The 23,803-nt window shown below is 38.5% G+C and overlaps 2 protein-coding genes and 2 non-coding genes across 5 annotated transcripts; 2 read left to right on the top strand and 2 right to left on the bottom strand.

Moving 5' to 3' along the window:
* The first annotated feature begins 1,128 nt into the window (after positions 1 to 1,128).
* Positions 1,129 to 9,339, top strand: LOC139139010 (protein SSUH2 homolog). 2 transcript variants are annotated; one of them, XM_070707695.1, is made up of 11 exons: positions 1,129 to 1,231; positions 2,111 to 2,266; positions 2,943 to 3,027; positions 4,140 to 4,266; positions 4,923 to 4,983; positions 5,490 to 5,674; positions 6,134 to 6,213; positions 6,460 to 6,540; positions 6,980 to 7,058; positions 7,513 to 7,617; positions 8,411 to 9,339. In XM_070707695.1, exons 2-11 carry the CDS (start codon positions 2,200 to 2,202, stop codon positions 8,528 to 8,530), a joined length of 990 nt encoding a protein of 329 aa, XP_070563796.1. In that variant the 5' UTR covers positions 1,129 to 1,231; positions 2,111 to 2,199; the 3' UTR covers positions 8,531 to 9,339. The 2 variants fall into 2 exon arrangements, with proteins under 2 accessions (XP_070563796.1, XP_070563797.1); XM_070707696.1 differs by lacking the exon at positions 1,129 to 1,231 and adding an exon at positions 1,807 to 1,966.
* Trnas-aga (transfer RNA serine (anticodon AGA)) lies at positions 3,769 to 3,850 on the bottom strand. The gene has a single exon. It is a non-coding gene; the product is annotated as a tRNA-Ser (tRNA).
* Positions 9,340 to 10,208: 869 nt separating the features above from the next.
* On the bottom strand, positions 10,209 to 10,290 carry Trnas-gcu (transfer RNA serine (anticodon GCU)). The gene has a single exon. It is a non-coding gene; the product is annotated as a tRNA-Ser (tRNA).
* Positions 10,291 to 12,838: 2,548 nt separating this feature from the next.
* On the top strand, positions 12,839 to 23,270 carry LOC139139011 (CMP-N-acetylneuraminate-beta-1,4-galactoside alpha-2,3-sialyltransferase-like). The gene is made up of 10 exons (XM_070707697.1): positions 12,839 to 13,086; positions 15,519 to 15,702; positions 17,238 to 17,283; positions 17,972 to 18,037; positions 18,771 to 18,865; positions 19,445 to 19,508; positions 19,965 to 20,060; positions 20,561 to 20,747; positions 21,161 to 21,304; positions 21,728 to 23,270. The coding sequence occupies exons 2-10, from the start codon at positions 15,546 to 15,548 to the stop codon at positions 21,968 to 21,970; spliced, it is 1,098 nt and encodes a 365-aa protein (XP_070563798.1). The 5' UTR covers positions 12,839 to 13,086; positions 15,519 to 15,545; the 3' UTR covers positions 21,971 to 23,270.
* Positions 23,271 to 23,803: the final 533 nt, after the last annotated feature.

Here is a 23,803-nt window from a genome sequence, read left to right on the forward strand (position 1 = left end):
AACTTGTACTCCCCCTAAGTATGAGGACGAGACTGAAATTGTGATGACACTGTAATTGTAATGACGCACCTTGTTTTAATACGCTCATTATGTAACGACGATAGAATATGATTTGCCCTCTCTTCCGGACTTAATACTCAATGTAACCTTTCACCCGACTCAGAAACGCTAGTCAACGATGGAATTTGTTACAGTTACAGCTCCGAGACAATGTACATCTTCTCCCACGTCTCGTCTACGTCACGACGAAGGTGAGGCTTCAAGTATATAGGTCACACCTGTGATGGGGTCATTACAGGGGAACGATCTCGAAGTCAGTCGGAGATATCGTCCAATTCAAGACCAGTTAGTTTCAGCATTTTTTAAAATTGGGAATGTGTGTGTGGTTCAGAGTCCTCCGACCACGCCTCCTTGCTCAGAGATGTTGCAGGGAATGCTCAATTTCTGAAAATGTTTGTTTGTTTTTTAAACAATTTGTTTTGTCCTAATAGGCATATTTGTATTGAAGATTTCATAAATCTTTTACATTTGACACTTTCAAACAAAATTATTTACATAGCAGCCCTTATTAGCTCACTGTGTATTTACGAGTACTATTCATGTTTTAAAACAAAAAAAAAAATGAATGTTAAAATTCGAATCTGAAGCCATCATTTCCTGTAAATGCGATTAAACTTGTTTTTCCAAGGAAAGGAAAACTTTGTCGTTTTGGGTTTTTGCGTTTCATTACATTGTCTTATATTCGCACAAGCATGATAATTACAATAAAATTGCAGGCTTTTGTTCACCGAAACACTTTTGCCAGACTGAAATATATATTTTCAATCCCATGCATTCAACCTTCACTGAACGCTTGCCATGAAATCAGGGAACTATCACCAGTAGTATACACACTACCTCCTACTCACTGGTACAGGCAGTGTTTGACCTTAACCTGTGTGGTCAGTCTGGTCACAGCTACCGGTAGCCCAGCCCCGGTAGTTCCTCGTCCCTGTCCCGAAGTGACACCAGATCCACAAGGTTTGCACTGCACTGGCTACTGTTCAGCCTGTTCTAGTAATCATTATTCCTGTATCGTAGAGACACAAGTATGCCATCAATTATCCAAAGGCCGCCACCTCTCCCAAACATCAATTAACGCCTCGCTGATGCAAAGTACATTGCGCCCAGCAGACGTTAAAAACAAAATCATTATACCGTTCTTGATTGGCTATATGCTTCTTACAAACAGGTAGGACCATAATTTCCTCCCTATAGCTATTGCTACTTCTTGCAAGAGGAAATTCTCGCTACATAGTGCATCTTTGCATTATCAGGCGCTGTAGTACCTCAATACTACCTAGCATCTCGTGTTTCTGTGCAATTTAATGTTTAACGACAACCACCTGTTGACTGGTTCACTAGTGATGCTGTGATATGCTTCATGTTGTTTCTACTTTACTTCTTGTGTTCTGATTTTCATTTTCTTCCGCACAATTGATGACGTTTTCGATGCCAATAGATAGAATGCAAGACGTTTTTTGTGCAAAAATTGAGTTCGGCTTTCAGTGTCTTTCAAAACGCTGTCAAAAAAGGAATCATTTTGTAACAAGCACAGGCAAAACATATAGACATTTAGAAAGGTATATTTCAAAAAATATTGTTTTTACCGACACAGTTTAAATGTCCAGCAAATTTAGATGAACAGAAATGGAAACATATTTAGAACTGGCCGCATGAAAGTATTTACGACTTCTCGACACAATATTACATACTAAAGTGCATAGGTGATAGATATAGGCCTACAACGGGAGCAAAGTCCGCCAGTTTGCGGCTGATGGCCCCTTAACCGAGGGCTTTTTTTCAGTTTTCTACGAGAAGTTGAATCCCCTCATCGGTGCTACTGACAGTATTTTTGTTCTTTTAGCGCGGCAAACACGAGACAACAACACAATATGTTTTTAAAAAGCCGCCTGTCGATAGCTTGGTACGTGGGCCTATACCTCTGTACAGGGCAAATTTCAGTGATGGCCATGGTGTCATTGACATTGTGCAGCATCATCCCAACGAGAGATGGTAGCAGTGCTCTACTCGTACAACCAAACACTCTTCTGTTTCCTCTCTCTTCCAGATCAAGGTAGCTGTTTACGCTGACTGTTCTGGTTGGTGTTATTCTCCGGATAAAATCTATCGCTTATGATAACCAAGGAACGATAAAAAATGGCATACGAACAACTTCAAAGTCTTCAGTTACCGGAACCACCGATTGGTTACACGGATCTGTTACGTAAGTAGACAAGACGTCAAAAAACTCTATCATATCATGTCATATCATGCACGTAAATCACTGATCTGAATGATTTACAAGCAACGTGCATACTTAATACTTCACCCTTCAGAAGTTGATTGAATGTACAATATTTTAATGAATAATCCAGAGCAAATAGCACAAGCCATTTCGATAGACGGCTGTCGATAAGAATGTCCAGTATGTTGTGGAATCGATTTGTTGATGTCAAGATAACCGCTGTGAACCCTGTGTTGACAGCGTTTACCAGGCGACGCAATCATCGATAGCTATCGACGTTGTTCAGTCGTATGAGTTTATCAACAAAAATAGACCGTGAGCAAAGAGAACCGCGAAACTTCCTGCTTTTGTGCCAGATGTTTCACATCGGTTGACGTTCAACTTTGGGTACAGGATACACCGCTTGCGGCTATGCTAGAAGTTCATACACTTGTGGCCCTATCCTCTCTAGCTCTGTCTGCTACTGTTTGACTCCTACCAGAAGGTCTCTACACTGCACTGTGCTCCTACATTCTCTGTCATCTCTAGACCATTCGTATACACTAATCGTCGGGGGAGGGCTCGTGGACTGGCGGTTTTTCAGTCACGCAAATGTCTGTACTCTTGTCACTTTTATAATGACCCTTGCTTTTTTACACGCCTGTTTCTGTACCAGAGGAAGAATGTGCAATAATGCGGCCTCCAATCGGTCCAAGGCTGTCACCGTTTCCAAAGGAGATATATCATTCTGATACATTAAAGTAAGTGCAAAATATTATTATTATTGACATTTTACAGTGATCATAACGGTAAAGGGGCTAATTTCAACAAGATACCATTTAATTTTCATTTGTCCTCAACAGAAAACGTGCTTGTTCTACGACAATGCTACATTGAATATAGTTTTAATGATTAAAAATAATTTTCTCTGGGGAAAATGAAAAATGCACAAGTATCCGACCATTAACATAAACAAGGGACGTCTTTTGTACACACATCAAATACAGGGATATTTTACGACCATAGTAAACGAAGCACAGAAAGCTATAAAGTGCTCATAGAGATGTCTCACGATATTTGACGAAGATTGGAGCTGGGATATTTCTAGAGCCAGCTATGATGTAGAGTCCTAATTTAGTGTGACATGCGGATCAATACGACGAATTTGACCAAAGATCAGTGTGTATAGATGCCCTTAATTGTTTACATTCCAGGGTATCCCGGATTAACATGTAAATTTCTCTAAATACGGCTCAATACTACAATGAATGACACAGCTTCAAATGATTAAGAAATGTTGCAGACAGTAGCTGATACAGCTCAGCGAAAAATTGGACATGGTCATGCACCAGTCCGAAGCCTACTTTTAGTAATATCGTCTACAAAGCAGAAGTTATTAACGTAGAACTATTATTCCTTGCAAAACAATGTCAGGAGACACGTGTTAAATATTTTTAGGACTCTGAAATAGTAGCATTCATTATGACAATAAAAATATTGTTCGTAGTCGGCAGGATTCGAACCTGCGCGGGCAGAGCCCAATGGATTTCTAGTCCATCGCCTTAACCACTCGGCCACGACTACCCTTCATATCATATTGAATTATAACACATAAATATTATTTCATACTGGTTTCAACTACTTTCAAAGGTTGAACAGATATAGGTAAGGTACATGACTATCTAGTTTTACTTACTTTTCTCACATGCCACGGTCACTATTAATATCAAGAAAAATCAAGGCAATGTGTGATGTGAAAAGTTTGGGAAAGAGCAGATTGTCAAAAAAAAAGCCGCAACTTGGCCGATCAAACTTTTAAGTTCTTCACAGACTCCAAAAGACTGACGCATTTCTGAACTTATTGATCACACAGTAATAAATTTTCAAAGGAAGATGCCAAGGAGTTGCTTATACTGCTAGCGTTTGATGATAGCTATCCTGAATCTTTATTAAGGAATCTAAGAGTCAATGACGTCTCGACCTCCTACAATAAATTACATGTAAGTATCGGTTTGTCCGTAATCCGAAATCTTTTCATTTTTACGCGATGAGCATTCAAGTTGTCCCGGCTCTGTTATTGCTCTCAGTGGCAAGAAGGGAGGACATATTGAGAACACAAGACCAACATCAAACAATTCCAAAATCTCACATTGTCCAAGCGGTCGTGTTTCTGATACCCTTCCATGAAAATCGTCTTGAGGTGAGACAGGCGGATTATTACCCTGGATCCAGTGTTCTTTGCGCAGTTTCACCATATTTTGCCATGCCATGATATCGTACATTATTCTCCTGGTCCGAATGTTTTAACCCCCTCAGGTTCATTAGGATGATGGCTATCGTACTCAATCTGTGTCATTTGCATGTGTATTCTGTGTGGGAATGGCTCCATGGAACGTTTTGGTACGGTACCACCTAAAGTCGAATTCAAGATTAGTCACTCGCCTCGTAGGAATGCCTGCTTTGTACCTGACCTGATTTCTTGTGTCATTTAAACTTTCGCTTTTTTATAGTTGCACACAGGTATCATTCCTAGATTTAAAGAAACCATAAAAGTCACAGTAACTTTTCAAATGACACAACAAAGATAAATACAATGGCCTTTATGTTTTTATACGAAGCATCATTCCTGAACATTCCATCGTTTTCCCTCTTTTAGTATCAGTTGTATCTCTTCTGTGAAGTGCGAATAGCAAGGTGGAGGATATTCCCGTATCGAGGTAATATTCTTACTTTATATCCAGGTGGTAGACTTTCTCACACACTTGTTTTTCGGTTTAATTCTTAATTTTCACTGCTGACAAACATCTAATTTCGATGTTTGTCTGTGATTCAAAGTAGAGTCGACATCAAAACTAATGCATTAATTACCTTCTAATTTGAAATTGCTCTTGTTATTGTAGTGTTTAAGTTTTCGTGTCTCATTCGTAAACAAATGTCTGTATTTCCATACAAAAGCTGTCCATATCCGCCTTTAGCTCATTGGTCTTGCTGTGTTGAATGTTTTCACATTAGATACTTACAAACTTGTTTTGAGCTCCTCACAAATCCAAACTGTGAAGTCCTCAATATTAAATTTTTAATGTCCTCGCATAGACCAACATTAAATCAAGCAACAACGACGGCAATAACAACAACAATTTTAACATGAAAAAATGAAAGAGTCTGAAGCTACAAAGCTATGTTTTTTATTTTTTTATTTTTCTATTTTTTTTGTCTTGTTAAGGTGGTCCTATTGACGATAAGGGAAACGGAAACGTGCCGCCACCATGGGAAGTCCCTGTCAGAGCCGATCAAGAGTTTCTGGATCATCGAAAGACCGTCTGCATACCACACTCCGACGTTGTCAAGATCTGCAGCGCTTGCAATGGTACAGGACATGAAATTCTAGGCTATGAAACAATTTCCGTGGTAAGATATCGCTCGATTGAACAGAGAGTGCTGTATCGAACCGTATTGGCGTCTTCTTGTCATCGCCAAATGCGAGCTAAAGTACAAACTTTGATTCATTTAATCAATACCTGTAGACGGACAATAGTTGATATAGCACAGTGCTCGTATGCGCGCAGTGTCTCCTTATTTAAGCGAATAGAGTGATTTCACCATCAATATCTGATATTTCAACCATGGAGCAAAATGTGATCGGTTTTGAAAAAAAAACAAACAGAGAGGAGTGTTCGACCTCGTAATTGCAAACAAAGACGAGCCACGATTCAACAACCGTACAGAAAAGGAGATATCAGAGAGAGAGCGGGAAATTGGAATGAGTGGATGACCAAAGGAGCTGTGAATGCTTTTCCTGAAAAGGAAAGTTACCGCGGATATGATTTTTCCTTGTTGAATATAATTCTTTGTTTTATTGAAATATAGGTCAAGTGCATGTCATGTATCGGAAGGGGATGGAATGAAGACGGCAAGTGTCCGGATTGCAATGGTACGGGCAGGAAAAGGTCAGTGAACTTTTAAAAGAATGAAAGTGACCCGTACAATTTTACTCAGATAACTACACACACACACAACACTCTTTACCACATCAATAACATGTTTCAGAAGCGTAAAGGAGTTTAATCGCCGCAACACGGAAAAACAATCCATGCTTACCAACAACTGTGATAAGAATAACTAAGAAAACGAACGAATAAATCCAGACACTTTGGTCCAGCACCGAGTAATTTATCTCCTGATTTTGTTTTCAGAAAGCTGAAAGGATCGAGATGTTGCTGGGTTTGCGACGGTCACAAGAAAATAAAATGGCGTATCGAAATGACAGTTTACTTGTAAGTCTATGCAAACATAGCTCTGGTTAACATGGTACAACAGTATTATACCAAGTTGAAAGATCTCTTTAATGAAATGAAAGAATTCCTGAAAATGTGCTGATGCAAATTTGCATTGACACAGTTTCCTGCCATTGTTATTCTTTTCAATATTTTACAAGTATTTTTCATAATGAATTGGTAGTCTCCAAAACAGTAATATCACTGCCATCATCACCATTGTAGTCAAAACTGTGATGGTGATGGTGGTGGTTGTAGTGGTGATGATGATGATGATGATGATGATGATGATGATGATGATGATCGATGGATCGATCGCTTGATCGATCGATCGATCAATCGTCATCATTATCACCACCATCACCACCACTACAACTACCATCGTGGGAACACAACAATGTTTTTACTTCACAAGAAGTCAAATTGTCTTTCCATCCAGTTTTACCCGCACTGCCGACTTCCTGACGGACAATCCATCGAAGCCTTCGGCGTATGTCATTCAAAGTCCTAGAGCAACGGTAAGTGGAAAACACATCTTAAGAGTTAAAGATTATTGATTAATTTAATACGTAAATGTGATTACATTGCAACATCCCATGATAGCTTGAGAGACTGACAAGTGTCCGGTACCGCTCTTCTTGTCTGGTTTTCTGATGTGGTGAATTATAGTTTAATTGCTGCACCTCAACGTCAACTTCATGGTTGTCAAATAATGACAAGAAGACGTTGTTGTATATAAATTCCAATATGCAATTTTTGTTTGATAGTCGTGTGACAATTCTGGACATCAGGACTAGTAATGTCGCAGTAAAATATAATGCGTAAAATATATGGAAAGCGAATACTGGGAGTATTCGCTTTCTATAATAATGGTAATGTAGATCATTATAGCTATTTGAGAATTTAGGTACCACTTTTTAAGAATTTGGGTACTAATTTTTAAACAATCAATTACACACTGGACACACACAGGCCACACCGATCGAATCCCTCGGAGAAGATTACATCAAGACGTCATCGAGGCAGTACGCTGAAAACCATCTTATGAATTACCCGTATGAAAGAGTGCTGCAACAGGTAGGTGTAATTTTCCTTTGCAACAGTTGTTACGTGATTATCTGCAAAAGTCGTAAATGCAAAGTGGGCATACTTCGATTCTATGTGCCATTTTGAAAATACCATTATCTGACCATCGATACTTAGCCAATTCTCGTCAGTCATCAACTGGTCACTACAGCTGAAGTACAAAAAAGCAAACAAACATAAAAAAGGAAAAGAAAACAAATATACAAAGTACTCGTGACGAAGAGTTATTTGCCTTCTATACATATCAACGTCACAACATACTAAATGTTTAATTTGCACAAGGACAAATACTTGGTCATCTCGATTGAAACAAAATGGTATCGCAAAACTATTTTTGGAAACCAATGTGAACGGTACAGTTTTAACATTTTTTTTTTCATCTTAAGTGTGGTTTGAGGTTTCCTTTCCTTTCTATGCACAATAGAAATTGACAATTTCTGGTTTGTATAAGCTATTAACACGTCGACTGACCTCAATCGCCGAAAGTCGCCAAGAAAGATTCAGCGATTGGACCCACAGATGAGACTATATGTATCAACATTGCTGACATAGACTCTAAAATCAAAGTCTGAATCAGACTAGATAGCCCTCCTTGTGCTCGGGCTGGAAATGTTTTGCAACATACAATGAACCAAACTGAGTATAGAGACACGGACAATATTTAAGCCAAAAAGACAGACAACCCACCAACAAAAGCCAACAGAAACATCTTTACTTTCTCCTGCACCCGTCAATGTTACCTACTAAAACCATTAATAACTACAATTTTCTCGCCATTTTTCAGAGAGTCCGGGTGTCCCCTGTGTACGAGGTTCAATGGACCTATAACAGAAAGAAAGGAAAGATGTGGATATATGGAGATCACATGAAAGCAGAGGGCTCCAACTTATCTGTTCTACGATGATTAAACTCCTCATGGAATCTTCCTTTCTCAGAAATCTTTAATAAATTGTAAAACAAAACCGTAGAACAATTATACCTACCTACACAGCCCGAGTGTAGTTTGAATAGTACGTTTTCAGTCTGTGAGAGTCTTGAAAAAACGAGGCGACACCATATCATGACAGCCATCGACAGACTTACGGAACATTGAAGCAATATTTTCTTCCTTGACTTTTGACCCTGCTTTATTACTGCCTTTCTTTTATTGGGAGGGGGGGCTTGCCAGTATATATTTGTTGATTCTGAAGTCAACATTTATACAAAAAAAATTATCCTTGACAGTCGATATGCAGGTTCTCTCACCAAGGACTCCCATTTTAGGGATTTCTACGTTTTAAGGGTCACAGTCAGATATATGCTTGTATTCTAGCGCAGTTGTCCTATTTAATTTAACGTTCTTTGCAAAGACTTCAGACGAACCGTTGAAAAAAACTGTATCCAACATTTACACAGTAGAGCGCCCTCGCGGCTTGCTGTGTGATGACCCAGTTTCCACGTAATGTTCGGAAAGAAAGTCCCATAAACTGAAATAAGCGAACAGATTTGAACACACCGCCTTATCGATGGAATGTCCAGTTTCCTATAAGAAATCATAAGCTCTATGTATTGAACAGTCAACGTCATGCACATTTTGTGGACTTTCTGACCGGTATTTTAAAATTATCATTTTGTTGAACCTATCTTACAATTAACTGTTATTGTTTTTACTTTTAACGATTTGTATACATTATTCACAATTTAAGAATAAACACAATTGCATTTTTATCAAGAGATTACGTTTATCATAGTTTATATATTTGAAAGCAATCTATTAATGGCAAGGTCGTCAAAAATAAAATGTCTGGTTTGACGGGATATAGCCATAACTTGTGATATTGACATTAATTTACAATACAGTACAATACAATACAATACAATACAATACAATACAATACAATACAATACAATACAATACAATACAATACAATACAATACAATACATCGTTGAAAAGTGAATTTCATCCTAGCTAAAATTCAGCCATCGACGATATCAATGGATGTGGCTGTGATACCCGCTATACTGCCGCAACTAACCCATGGATATGGTGTGTACATTGGCACCAAACGTTCAGGAGTGTGCGTTTGCTCTGCATATGATTAATTTCTATGTAGCGGAATACAAAGCAAAACGCAAGTACAATGAAATCAAAAAATAATGGTCCTGGTCTGTGACGCTTTGTTCACCTTGTCCAGTTTATGCATGATGCAAGACATGTAATACCAACGCAAATTATTTCGTGCCACTAGAGGGCGCTTTGCTCAGAACATATCAACATCTGCTAATCGTGCTAATTATAACAACACTCTCCTTTCTCATTTGTATTTAATAAACACCATGGGTTTCACCATTTCTGAATCGCCAAAACGAGGGATTTTCAAGAGTGAACCCACTGTCTTTCAAATATGTTTGAAAATATGAAATATTATGTATCTCAGGTATGGTTTTCTGAACTTGTTGTAATTCCAGTTGTCACCATGTTTCTATTCCGTTTATCGTTCTTTCCTCGAAAAGCAAGACAGGGTGTCGTGGTCTCCAAACTGATTCCACAACGTAAATAAGAACGACCTTGTGTTTCATATTATGGTAAGTAAAAAATTGGCGACGAGGATGGGATTCGAACCCACGCGTGCAGAGCACAATGGATTAGCAGTCCATCGCCTTAACCACTCGGCCACCTCGTCTTCCTTGTTGCTGGCAAATATAATATATATTTTTTTCATAATATTCAACGACTGTTGTCTTCGATTCGATAGTTCAGTTCAGTTTGTTTTCGAATAAAACATTATATAAAAATACAAAAAAAAAAAAGTAATGCATAATCATTACATATAATCAAGACAATCTTAAATTTAGTATTATAAAAATGTATTTATGTATAAATCCCATTCTTGTAATATCGGTACTAGCTTCTTTTTGTTTATTGCCTTTTCTAGACGCTTACAGTAATTCGGCGGGAAGGAGCTGGAGAGGTTAAAAACATTCTCCTGTCAAAAATGTGTAAAAATAAATGTTCAATTCTTCTGTATTTGTTGTTTAATACTCGAGCTCCGTAAATGTCGAACTTGCGACTGGTTTATTTATTACAACTGTCTGATATACTTACTTTACAGAAGTATTTAAAACAGATGAAACCTACAATATCTAGGTTTGCGAATTTTCACTGTTTTCATGATGTTATATCCAGATTAATATTACGTCATTTTGACATAATTAAAAGCATGTATTACTCTTGATAGTAAGTATGAAGTCCAATGTACGAATAATACACGTATCTTACATTTAGGATGGATCCGTGAACGTGGTTGCCAATATACAGCTTTGTATGAAATCTGGACCTTTCCAACGCTTACTCGGTGAGAACTCAAAAACAATGTGATAAACTGACCCTTGTGTATTCACTTACCAACGGTGCTATAAAGTAGATCGTTTAAGGAGGCTATCATGTAATAAAAAGTACGTACGGTGATTATAGTGGGCCATTGTTAAAAAGCGCAGAAAAAAATGGATGACAAATCATTATAAATGCACAAATCGAGGACGATAGCAAAATTTGGCAAAGACCCAAGTAAAGTGGAGAATCAACTAGCCACCATTTAATTTAATTAGAGCGTACGGTCCCCGCACCGACATCCCCATGTGTCACTGTTCTATAAGCGTTGGGAGAAGATAACTTTATTCTGGCACACTTTAAACCGGCTGGATGGAACAGGGTCTACATGTGTTTACCGCGGACTCCCCTGTTTTCACCCGATAAAGTTCAATACGGGGTTGTTGCACTCATAACATCATGTCTACCCTAAAGTTTACCGCTTGAGTTGTATCAGTATACTATGCACAATCGCTTGTGGTTAGCTACACGGCGGACGGACACTCTGTCCGATTAGTTGTATAGCTCAGAGGGGCCGTCCGCCTTGTAGCTAACCACAAGCGACTGTGGTTCCGAGTAAAAAATGAGCCATGATTAAAGTCTGGCCTGTTTATCCTGCGACACAAAATGAAAAGCTTGATGATTCATGGGTTTTCTCTAAGACTTCAAGTTGTCCATACGTAGCAGAACAGAGATCTTGTATGAGTCCTATAAGTGTACATTATGTCACCTTTCTTGAATCTAAGTACATTCATCTAGCCGATGTGCAGAAAATCCAAATTTTATTATTTTTTTCATCTTTTCAGAAATAGAATCGGAATTTTAAGGATTGGCCGATTTGCTACCCTAGAAAAATTTGACTTTTGACTTATGTTATATTTAAAATATCGGATTCACGCACTCATTCTGGATTTTTATGATGACTGTAATAAACAACAACTATTACAGACTTTACTTTCGATTAATTTTGCTTGTTTTATTTGTTATTATTTATTTATTTTGTTTATTTACCAGTTTAATAAAATCGATGACATTAAAAAAATCAAGAAAACTTAATATGTTCCACATTTGCTAGAAATGCTGGTCTGAAAACAACAAATCTCACAAATGAAGTATAATCATGGTGACAGATCTTTCGTTTCTTTCCAAAAGTAAGTGTTCACCAATCTCTCTTGAGGTCAAAGTTCAGAAGCGAGAAAATCAAGAAGTGCTCACAAGGGACACATCTTCCTCAGTCTTATTTTACTCTTGATGCTCACGAACATTTCGCGAACTTGAAACAGCTCATAGAATGGTGTGGTCGCCTGGGGCTCGGCCCGACATGTTTGTTTTCTGATCAACATGTTCTCTGATCATCTGAAACAGAACTCAAAGCACTCATCTCATCAAACATATTGTTTCAAGCCTTTACCTAGATACCAAATCGATCTGTTACCATCAGGGAATCCCCATCGTCACGTACACGTCAGTACAGAAAATATCGCACTTTACTGAAACTGATAAAAGAGGTTGGAACAGGGAGGCATGTCGTCAGGGAGGCATGTCGTCAAGTGCTTGTTGTTGGTTGTGCTGCAATACGTCATATCGCCACCTTTGTCCTGCAAGCGCTACAGCATTTTGAACCAGCATGGCGATATTACAACGTTATGTAACTATTGGCAACACGCAACAGTACAAACCACCTGTTGATTATTAGCAGCAGACTTATTAAAAGGAAAACCACCACTTTCGGTCGAGTTACAAGACATATTTTCGTCTTTTTTAAGTCCGTGCAAAGTCCGACCCATAAAAGGCAAACTGTATATGTACAAGCGCGTTGGTTAAAATTTCTGGTTAATATTTAAAATCAAGAACATAGACACATCCCATAATAGTTAACCATTTGCCATAATCAGATTCTGACCTCTCTGAGGAAACACCATAACAAGGCAATTCAGCGAACACGAGATGGAACGGTGTGCTAAAACTGAGCGAGTGCGCCAAACGTGTGTTGCGCGATTATGTTATTGAGCACTGAGTCAACGTTGCAACGGACAAGTCTGTGTTATTCCCGAATTTACGGTATCATCTTTGGTGTCATCTGCCAGCGTGATAAAGAAACTGACCACAGGTGAGTTTGTGCACATATTCGGTGTTGTGAATCAACCATTTTGTTTTCACGTTCAAGAAGAAAAGTAGGCTGGTAGAGTGGCGTCGTGGGAAGAAAACATGGTAAATCCACCAATGAACCAGTCTCGATGATACTGGAAGCAGCCTTTAGAACCTTGAGTTGGTGATGTCCTTGATAGACGTATTCGCTTAAAATGGAAATCCTGACACACTGTCGCAAGAGACCGACTGTCGTTTGCTTGTGTTAGTCATATAGATCACACCTTATTGTTCTTTGCTTTATTGATGAGGGTTCGTGACCACGAGACCTCAGCTAGTGCTGAGGTTACACTCAGAACGGCATTCTTGGCACGACGTAAAAATAGTCACATGTAGCGAGAAAATGTAACGTTGCTCGCGAATTCAGTCTCACCGCCATCTGGCTGCAGAGCTGTGCTCACGGTTTTGCCTGGGTATATGTGGCTTGAACCGCCGTCCGACCCAAATACGCATATGCATCGAGCAATAGCACTGCAGCTAACTGTCATCGTAATGCATGCTATTGCGTGAAACATACTATAGAGATGGGGCTGCATCTTTAATCCGCCCATAACCGTGTGTAATTTAAGTCGTGCAAAGATTCGAAGCAAATTTGTACCATTATTTACATGTTTTCATTTTTATGTACAAAGCTTTTTGCAAGTTCATAGGTCAATGCAAAAAGAGATATGCTTGAATTGATATGGTATTGCTGACAATTAGGTAGTGTTTTAGCGGCTTATAAAGCTTACTGTTATACTTTAAGTCATTACGTGAGATCTGTACCCCCTTGCAGTATTTTTGGCGGGAGTTTAACTCATGAAGATAAGGGATCAATGGTATCTGGGGTTGAAACGATTTGCATAAAAGGTCTTGGATTGACTACTCTTTAATATGTAATTGTATCAGACTATTGTGGAACTTTTAATGATTCCAGAAATTAGTGTGACCCAGCAAAATATCGTATCAATCATTGGAGCTCATGTTTTGACAAATGGCCCGGCCGTCTTGGTTCTGTGTCTATATTTGAAAAAAGTGATAATCGCAAAATAATAATCATTACAACACTCGGCGATATCGTTGTCGATATGTACAGTGCTCGGAGATGAACTTAGTTTGAACAGAATCAAAGTTCTTGTGTATAATTCAGTAAGTTTATAAAATCTTGGCCTCCGAAAACAAACGAGAAATTTGGCATAGTACTTCATTCCATAAGACCCAATGGCGTAGGTTTTTAGGTATCCCATTGGCTAGAAATTTTTTGAAGGAAAAAAGACAAAATACATGATTGCCGACTTCGTACCTTTTGTCTCCCTAATCTTGATGGTGATTAGAGTGTTTCCGTCAACGCGATTCACATGTTTTCACTTGTCAGTCTTGAATGCGGGTTTTTACTTTCTCGGCCCAGAAGACGCCACGCCGAGAGAATAAAATTTCAGCAAATGATTTGTGTCAGTTGTGTCAACCCACGTTTAAAGACTTGGTTTAAAGTTCTCGGATGTATATTCGCAAATCTGATTGCCTTGTTCTTCTGTCATACATTCGGTTCTGCCTACCATACCAAACTACATACACCATTTATCAATCGTTGGTCACAGATAGAAGTAGATATGGCTATGGTCACACGTGGCAAAGATTAAAAAAAACGATGATACATTACAACGCATAAAATAAGCGTATAAGATTACACATTTTAGGTTTTTTCCAAACTTCGTTCTTCACTCCCCCACAATAATTCTAAAAGTCTTGTCATTTTTGTTTCTATGCTTATATAACCATAGATTTCCCGAACTAAAGTATTTAACGCCAGGCTTATTCACGAAGATGAGTATATGCAAATGAATTCGTTCGCCTAAGCGAGCAATATTAATCCAGCTCTATTCTACCCGACTGTCTCACTTCAACTAGACTCCACGCCATTGAGATGCGGTAGCTCTATGCTTGCTTGCAACCTCGTGTCTCATAATGAACTGGTATTCTAAGCTTGTTGATTGCCTCTCCAAACATTTGCATTCCTCTACTTTATCACAAAACAAGTGCTGAAGAAGGCTAATGAAGCAGGTGAAGATAATAAACGACTAAATTCGCAAAAGTATCCGCCATAATTTACATCCTAGTGTTGGTCACCGTCCCTGTGTGTAAAGGGACGGTGTGTGGGTGTATGTTTTCAGTGTCACACTGTACATCCTCAGGAATAAACAAGAAATGGCAGAAAAAATTAAAAGCCACAATTTGTCATTATTTAATGAGACCTTTACTGATTAAAATATGTTTTACAAGTCTATTTACATGTCTCGCTCTCCTTTCCTCGCAACATCCTGTTTTCTCCCTGCGGTCAGAATTTAAATCACAAAATAACAAAACATATGCACTGTATTCCTTCTAGATCACGTGTAACCCATTTTTCTTTTGCAGGATCTTAATCGTACCAGCGGCACTACCATGGCGCGGCTAACCTGCAGATATCTGCTCAAATGTGTGAAACTTTTCGTTTTGTTTGGACTCGTCAATGGTCTGTTTATTATGGGATATAAAGTTTATTTTGAGGTAAAATACCGCACGGTGCAGTATCCATGCGATTTGAAGACCCACAACAGAGGTAAGTTTATAAGTATTTTATTCATATGTCAATAGGTCAGTTGGTCGGCTAGCTTGTCTGCCGACCAACCGACAATATACAACTTTATTTATGTCGCTGCGCATCAAATTATCCGTAGAATGTTATTAAGTTTTCGTTTATTATTGCGAAAGTTTTTACTAACTACGCCCATGGTCCGATTTCAAAGATTTTGCATCTGTAATTCCGTTTAATCCACAGATTTTTCAGCCAATATTTATTATGCTGTCTTAAATATTTTTCGATGGTCAGCAATGCTCTAAAGCTCTGTTTACAGACATATTATAAATATGTCGATGACGTTATGGTTTATACTACCATAAATTACACTGCCTATGAATTGTACCATGCGACAACATTACGAAAACGTTATAGATATCACGACCCTATCACCACAAAGTCGGACAACGACCAATGAATCCAAGCTATGTCAGATAATTCCAGCTCTACGACTGCCCTGCTATTTGATTATATTGCTATATTCGTAATGTTGTACTCAATGTTTCCAATTTTTTCCTGGCTCGTTGCCAGACAAATTATTTCAAAATGCCAAATCTTTCGGTAATACTATCATGACAGAGACAATAACAACGCTCTCCGGTTTAACTTTTTGTATGTTTGTATCGCTTTAGTAAATAACAGTTTTGAGAACCTTCAACAGAATATGTATCATAGTTGTCTGACACAGAACACTGTGCGAACACATCGAGGATGACGTCATACATAAAATACCGTGTGGTATGTGCGTGCCGGAGATGTATGTTAAGGTGACAACTGTCCTCACAAAGCATGCAAAATGAAATGCCAGCGTTCCTCAGCGTGCGCGCGGTACAGCGAGGTTGCATCCGAAACTTAAAAGATGATCAATATTATTTGCAGTCATGATTAGGCTAATTTTGAGAAATTAAATCACGAACTGGAAAAACCATCAATTTGAAAAAGCAGTGTTTCCCTTTAAGACGAAAGCATTCGTATGAGGTTATAAGTTTTTAACATACCACGAATAGTTACAAGATCATTGGCTGTGACTTTTATAATATTTTAATTATTTTTACACGATCAAACAAAACGCTTTCTTCCCTTTTCTCCTAACGTTTGTTGAAATACTTAAAGTATTATTGCAAAGTCGTCAAACTGAGACTCTGTAAAATATGCACTGTTATTGTTGACAAGTAGTCAAGACAGAGATTCACTATTCAACAATAACATTGGCCATGATACGCTTAAACACTAACATTTCGACGTGACTTGGAGTTGTACAGGAAAATCTACTTCACAAAACAGAACGAAAATAATAAAAAAAAACGCCAAAAGTATTTTTTTACAGCTGATGGTGCTTTAACACGTGACCTTAATTTCCTTGGAGACGGGAAAACGCAACGCAAACAGGGAACATGTCGTCCTTTACATCAAATACCGTTCATGTGAGAAAGAATACAAATACGATGAAGTTACGCAAATATCGAGAATCGTACCTCATCATATCTTCATATTTTTATGTTAAATTTTATCTACAGAAATAGTCAAGAAGTCGATGTTACAGGCAGGAAATGCTTCACGAAGGTAAGACCAACAACTGGATATAATTATCACCAGATGAATAATTGTATAATGTTGGGTGTCGTAGTTCGTTGCGAAATAGTTATTTTCATGAAGTTTTCGTGCCATGATTATCCCATTACAGGTTACTGTATGAAGCTCCGTCAATTCGGCAAAGATAACATCTCTATAATGTTTAGTGTAGGGTGACTCGGAACAGAATATATCATGACGCAATGCATGAATGCTTTTTTGTTTTGAAGATTCCAGACATCTGTGAGTTTAAACATTTAGTACTATTTTCGGGGTTTTTTTTAGAAAGATTGTACAGATTGTAAAGAGTGTCTCGAATACATCATCCATGGGGCCGATTTGGTTTCTGATCTGTCGGTTTTACTTTGACGTTGTATAGATTGCCTTCTGTGATACAAAGCCACTTGAACAGATAGATGCTTTCCCGGCATTTATATTTGACTTTTGGTATTTCTGCTCCATGTTCGACAATGTGTATGTTTCGTTATATGAAACTACTCGTCTGATAATCGTGCTGATTGCTGAGAGAGAGAGAGAGAGAGAGAGAGAGAGAGAGAGAGAGAGAGAGAGAGAGAGGAGAGAGAGAGAGAGAGAGAGAGAGAGAGAGAGAGAGAGAGAGAGCCTAATTCATGTTGTTCACGCGTCCAATATTTGATGTAAGTATTAATTTACTTTGCAGCCACAATGTTCAGGAACAGTGCAAGCCCTTCCAGTCAAGAATTAAAATGTCAAAACTTAGGAAAACGTGAGTACAGTTATAACTGCGAGTGCGTTTCCTTGAACATTCCACTGGTGCGAATGAGTAGCTGCAAATAAAGAAGGAATGTTTCGAATTATCACACTGCCATAAATAGAACTCACGTACAAAAGATGTAACTGCATTTTGTCATGGTGACATAGTTACCTGAAATTACAGTTTCGGTCGGTCACCTTAGTATTCCTGTGATAATTGTTATATGTTATCTGTCATTCAGCAGTTAAAAAAAATAGACCGTCTCACTCAGATGTTATGCGTCTTATGGTTTACCGAATTAGTCCAGGTTCAAAAGTGTTAACAATATGTACGAAAAAGAGCAAGTCTTACTAGATAGGTGACGGCACTAAGTCCTCTTCATAACAAGGCCGCTTTCAGAAGTCATTTTCTGATTCTTTTTGACATTAGAAACGATGGTTCTTTGCTTCATTGCAGAGCCACAACTTAACTCACAATACAATGCTTTGTTGTGTAGCCTATCAATTGTTGTCTGGAATCTATAGATCATTCCAGGCGAGACGGGGCACTATTTAAGTTGGTCCTCAAAAAGTATGGTGTTTTCGTCTGCCAATTATTATCAATGACGTCTTTATGCATTTCAAAAATATACAGCAAAACTTACTCCGACCTCGGTAAAATAACGACAAATGTCGCATTTTATGAAAAGCCATTCCCGAAGCTCTTTCTTTCTAATGACAAGCCTTTTGTGACTTTTCGAAAACAGATTTAAAAGCCAAATGCCATTATTCGTCAACGAAAACTACACATTGTGGTCCAACGTGGCTGAGTACCCTCTACCGTTTGGAGTTCAAAGCTATGGTAATTAGCATCATTCCTTGAAGTTGCAATTGTAATTGTAGTTTAGTTGTTAAGGATGACCTGGTTCAAGTCTGTGATTTGTTATTGAGTGATGTGAAGGCGGCGATGACTTGTGTTCCGTTTTCATATGAAACGTCAATTTGAGTAGGGTGAACGCGATGAAAGGGCCAACGCAGAAACATAATAGTTCACTACGTATACTGCGCAGACTCAAAGGCAACGCGTTCGATTGCTAGGAAAACCTTACCTGACAGGTTTGTATGAATTTACACAAGAGGAACTTTCGCAAATGATTACATTTTTAAAAATTCACCGACTTAAACCAAGTCTAAAGGCTGACCAACTATTAAACCCAAATGTTGGCAGTGTGTATACACCAAGTCAACATTTAAAGCCCGGCGTCATTGGTTTGCTTTCCGAATGTACATGTAGAATTAGACGGAACGATCCTTCAAATCAAGCTTATTTAGGTTGAGCGCTAATAATATTTGAGATGGCATCGCTTGAGTCGGTGTCTCATACATACCATCGATTCGAAAAATAATGATTTTGAATTATATTTCTGTCTTTTGTTCACAGAGAGTGAAATTGATGATCTACTCAAGGTTGTCAAGGAGACGGCCTACCCGAAGGAATTATTGAGGTAGCGCTATTTATAACTCGTTGAAGTAGAATTCTTACAGTAGAACGTTCAGTTGTTTGTTTGTTTCTACGCTGATTACGGGTTACGGTGTGGGTAGAAAATGTAGGGTAGGTAGGAATATACACATTTATGGGGGTTTTAAACGATTTGTAAGTACTAATAAATGTCTATGGTTTGACCACTCGCTTTTTGTTGAAGAAAGAAAAAAACTAAAACTAAAAACTAAACTAAAATACAAATAGTGCAAATAATTATAATGATCCCTTTTCCATGAGAAAACACATTAATTAATTTACTTAAGCTTTGATGTTATCGCTGTGACCTTACGGTGGCATGTATCGCTATTCGTACCAGGAGCGAATGATGGACACCAATCACTTGAAGTTTATTTTTAACATGAGGATGTCCACTTCGGGAACTGCAAATGCCTACAGTTCTGATTTATTCTGCCCACAGACCTGGCTGTAAGAAATGTGTCGTTGTTGGCAGCGGTGGAATCTTGGCTGGCAGTGGCATGGGTCTGGAGATAGATTCGTACGATGTCGTCATGAGGTAAATAAACCAGCGCACTGTGACATCGCAATGCGCGAATCACATTTTCAACCACGGAAATATGTTGAGACAAATTCAGTATTAAACAGCCTTTCATTGTTTCAAACAGCACACCTCGAAATACATTTTGTGAGTAACCTGACGTTCGTTGCTGAGCTTTTGTTTGCAACTTTTCCGATCATAATTTTTCATTCTTCCCGGGCACACGTGGTATTTACCAGCTAGTGAGTTTAGCGATCACACCATCATAGAAGCGACAGAGTTTGCTGAAGTCTGCTCTTTCATTTTACTCCGTAAAGATATTAATAAGCCTACAGACTTTGGGCAAGTCTAGCTAGATCATGTTAAAAAAATAACCGTACCGTCTGCACCTCCCCCCAAAAAACATGCTGTACAGACCAACTTTATTCAGGAAACGACTTTTATAATCACTATCGACAAGTATTTCTTCCCAATACGCAAAACAGCTCGGCTATTAACCTCATATAATGTCTTTGTAGAGTAAATGGTGGACCAACAAGATGTTTTGAAAAGGATGTTGGCACCAAGACGACGATGAGAATTTCTTATCCGGAGGGCGCACCACAGGAACCCGGCGAGTACGATCCAAGTGAATTGTTCGTACTGGTTCCGTTCAAATCAAAAGATCTGGAATGGCTTGAACGAGTTGCAACTGGACGAACGGTGGTAAGGAGTCTTTGTTTTATGTGCGTTGGTCCCACATTGATGATGAAATCAGGCAACGTCAGCCACCAAGATCAGAAAACAAAATCGGTCATCACTCATACCCCAGGGTATTGCTGGCGATATACAAGTCTTACAAGTGTCGCGTGTGTGCCTATTACTTTACCCTCTCTATCTCTGTATAGCATTTCAAAGAAAACAGCTTATATCTCTTAATCACCCTCCCTAATCCCCTTCATTAATTTGTTCTACCTATCACCAACGCGGGGACTTATCGTCTTGACAAAATAACTCGTTAGCAGATTATAAGATAAAAGACGGATTTACTTTATGAGATGATGATGATGATGATGAGGATGAGGATACGTGCTACAGAGATAAAGTTAAATAGATAATGTTGTATTTGTTTGTTTAAGTCATGGATCGGGTATTGGCGACCGAGGATAGCAAACAGTGTTCCAATTCCCAGATCACATTTCCGCATCTTGAACCCAGAGATAGTGGGGCATACAGCATTTGATCTTGTCAAGTTCCCGCTCAACAAGGGAAGAAAATATAAGGTAAGTTTGTCTTCTTTCTTGATCTCCTGTTTTTTATCCTACGTCGCTTTTTCGGTAACTCTGTAAGGTGGTAATAGAGAGTCTCTGTAAATTACAGAAATTAACTTTTATCTTGAAAACTAAACGATATTTAGAAGCCTTTGTCAAGTGAAAGTTTTTACAGTTCGGGTTGTAAATATAGTTTTGCTACTTAAATTCGTTACTACTTCGGTCAGTATTAATTCGTTCTCTTTTGCTACTACATCGTCAAACATGTTCTTCATTTTTTTAGTTTACTGTTAGTATTTTATATCGCCTAGGGTTGCTTTCTCTGGACAGTCAACCAATTTATAAATTTATAAATGTACTTACATACACGGCAGTGCAGGCTGAACTTGAAATTGATTGGCCGTTTTTTCTGTCACATTTTTCAATCTTGAATAGAATGTACCAACCATGGGAACCATATGTATCATGGCTGCCATGACGGTGTGCGACGAGGTCGCCGTGGCTGGGTTCGGCTACAACCCGAACGATCCCGACTCCAGAGTGCATTACTACGAAGATATGAAAATGGACACAGCATTTGTACTCTCTACGCATGACATTCATGGCGAAAAGCAGTTTTTGAAGGACATGGTGAAATATGGAATTATCAAAGACCTCACTGGGGGTATTATGTGGTAGTTTACCTCGACTGCCCCACCTTTTGAAGTCTTCCCGGGACATCTGTCCCCAAAGCAGAAGTGAATGTTGGTAAATCATTTGTACAACTAAAATTTGCTAGTATCATTAGACTTTTAAAATTCCTCTGTTTTACAAAAAAAATCCATTCTCTCTTGGAAATAGTCCCTTTCCGTCAGTATATTGTAAATATATATATTCTACCTCAATTTTTCAAGCATTATTAGTTTTCACACTGCCACAACAGCCAGGTGGAAGTAAACGTAATACGAATGTGATAATAACAATTATTTTGTACATATACATGAATCCAGATTATTCGCATCGTCATCATGCCTGCCACGTTTGAGAATACAAACTCTAAAGCTTGCTACTTCAGATATTTGCCATGGGTAACGTAAACACAGCATACAAATTACACATTTTTGTTCAAACATGTTCCAGTGGAGTGATCTTTGCAACGTTTTAAACATATATCTCACACCCCGTGCGATCCGACTAAATTACTTGTCTGTTTACGGCTCTGAAGATCTACATATCGTGTGCGTAGATAATCGGTGTGAAGGTAAAAACCATGTTTTCCCCTCCTCATTAATACGTCCGCAGAGAAAGGCGGGAAACACCATTCTACAACTATATATCTAGTGACACGTATGTTGCTATTGCGGCATGTCGCATAAGAGGTCTAGATCTTCTGATACACGTGAAGGATGATTCATTTGATATCTGGGGTGAGGGGGTATGCACTTATCTCTGTTGACGAGGTAATTATGGGATATTATGATGGTGCAAAAGTTTCTGTATCACGAGGGAGACCCCCTTCCCTAGCACCCCCTCCCCCGACTAACTGGAGTCAACTTGTCACTTCAGACTATAGCATTACACTCTCTTTATATGCATTGTGTAGTCTTTCAAATCCATGGTGGGTTTTTGCCACATGATTTTAGCCTACATGCCTAGAACAAACTTAATCACTAACAGTAATTTGCGATATTGCAACATTCAGCTATACGGCACCTAACACTTTTGAGTAATTTGCAAAATATGAAAATCCAATTATCCCGAATTAGTTCCAATCGTGTTCAGTGCAAGGATAGTGTCGATTCAGACGATGTATATACTTCAAATGAGAATGTTGGCATTGTTCTGTGACAATGATCTTGTGTTTGTATATTTGTCTCGTTTTTAATCATATTTTCTATCAGCTGCGCACCTCATGTTTCTTAATTCTGCAGAACGTAGTATGAACTTTTATGCGGCAAATAAAAGAGTTATTGCTCTCAATAAAAAAATAAATAACTAATATTTGTGTAACAGTGAACGTGTCATTAATGTATTCGCTGTGAATGACTGAGTGGGTGAGTGATAGCCATCAAGATATTGAAGGAGTCGAGTAGTGTTAATGGAGAGGAAACAATTTCAAAAAAGTGGGATTTGAGTGAAGTAAAGAGGCCAATTGAGGACGTGGACGGTTCAACATGCGCAGATGACATCAAACGAAGGTCTCTACGTTATTAATCATATGATTGTTGTATCGATGAGAAATTTACTATTCCATGGTACTTGTGACACATCTTGATTTTGAAGCTTATATATCTAACTCGAAAACCATTATCGCCCCTGCTTCGACGCTCTAGGTCCTTTTTACCTTTATAGCTGAACATCAGAGCCGTAGATCAATTCCCTTGGTCAAATTTTGGTTTACATAGACTTGTAGAATGTAGGACATCCACTGACGTTGCAAATTTACCTTCCAAAAATACCACGTTTTAATATATAGAGGGTTTCGATGTATGTAGATTGATTGTTATAGGAGACAAAGTGCAGACATGAACA

The sequence above is a fragment of the Ptychodera flava genome, chromosome 8 (assembly GCF_041260155.1).
Source record: "Ptychodera flava strain L36383 chromosome 8, AS_Pfla_20210202, whole genome shotgun sequence".
In the NCBI taxonomy this organism is placed as follows: Eukaryota; Metazoa; Hemichordata; class Enteropneusta; family Ptychoderidae; genus Ptychodera; species Ptychodera flava.

Bases quoted from the DNA above. Each gene is read 5' to 3' on its own strand.
- LOC139139011 (XM_070707697.1), top strand. From the start codon at position 15,546: ATGGCGCGGCTAACCTGCAGATATCTGCTCAAATGTGTGAAACTTTTC. The intron at 15,703-17,237 runs GTAAGTTTATAA...TTTTATCTACAG, and splicing joins TTTGAAGACCCACAACAGAG to AAATAGTCAAGAAGTCGATG. The intron at 18,038-18,770 runs GTGAGTACAGTT...TTTCGAAAACAG, and splicing joins ATGTCAAAACTTAGGAAAAC to ATTTAAAAGCCAAATGCCAT.
- LOC139139010 (XM_070707695.1), top strand. From the start codon at position 2,200: ATGGCATACGAACAACTTCAAAGTCTTCAGTTACCGGAACCACCGATT. The intron at 5,675-6,133 runs GTAAGATATCGC...ATTGAAATATAG, and splicing joins GCTATGAAACAATTTCCGTG to GTCAAGTGCATGTCATGTAT. The intron at 6,214-6,459 runs GTCAGTGAACTT...TTTTGTTTTCAG, and splicing joins AATGGTACGGGCAGGAAAAG to AAAGCTGAAAGGATCGAGAT.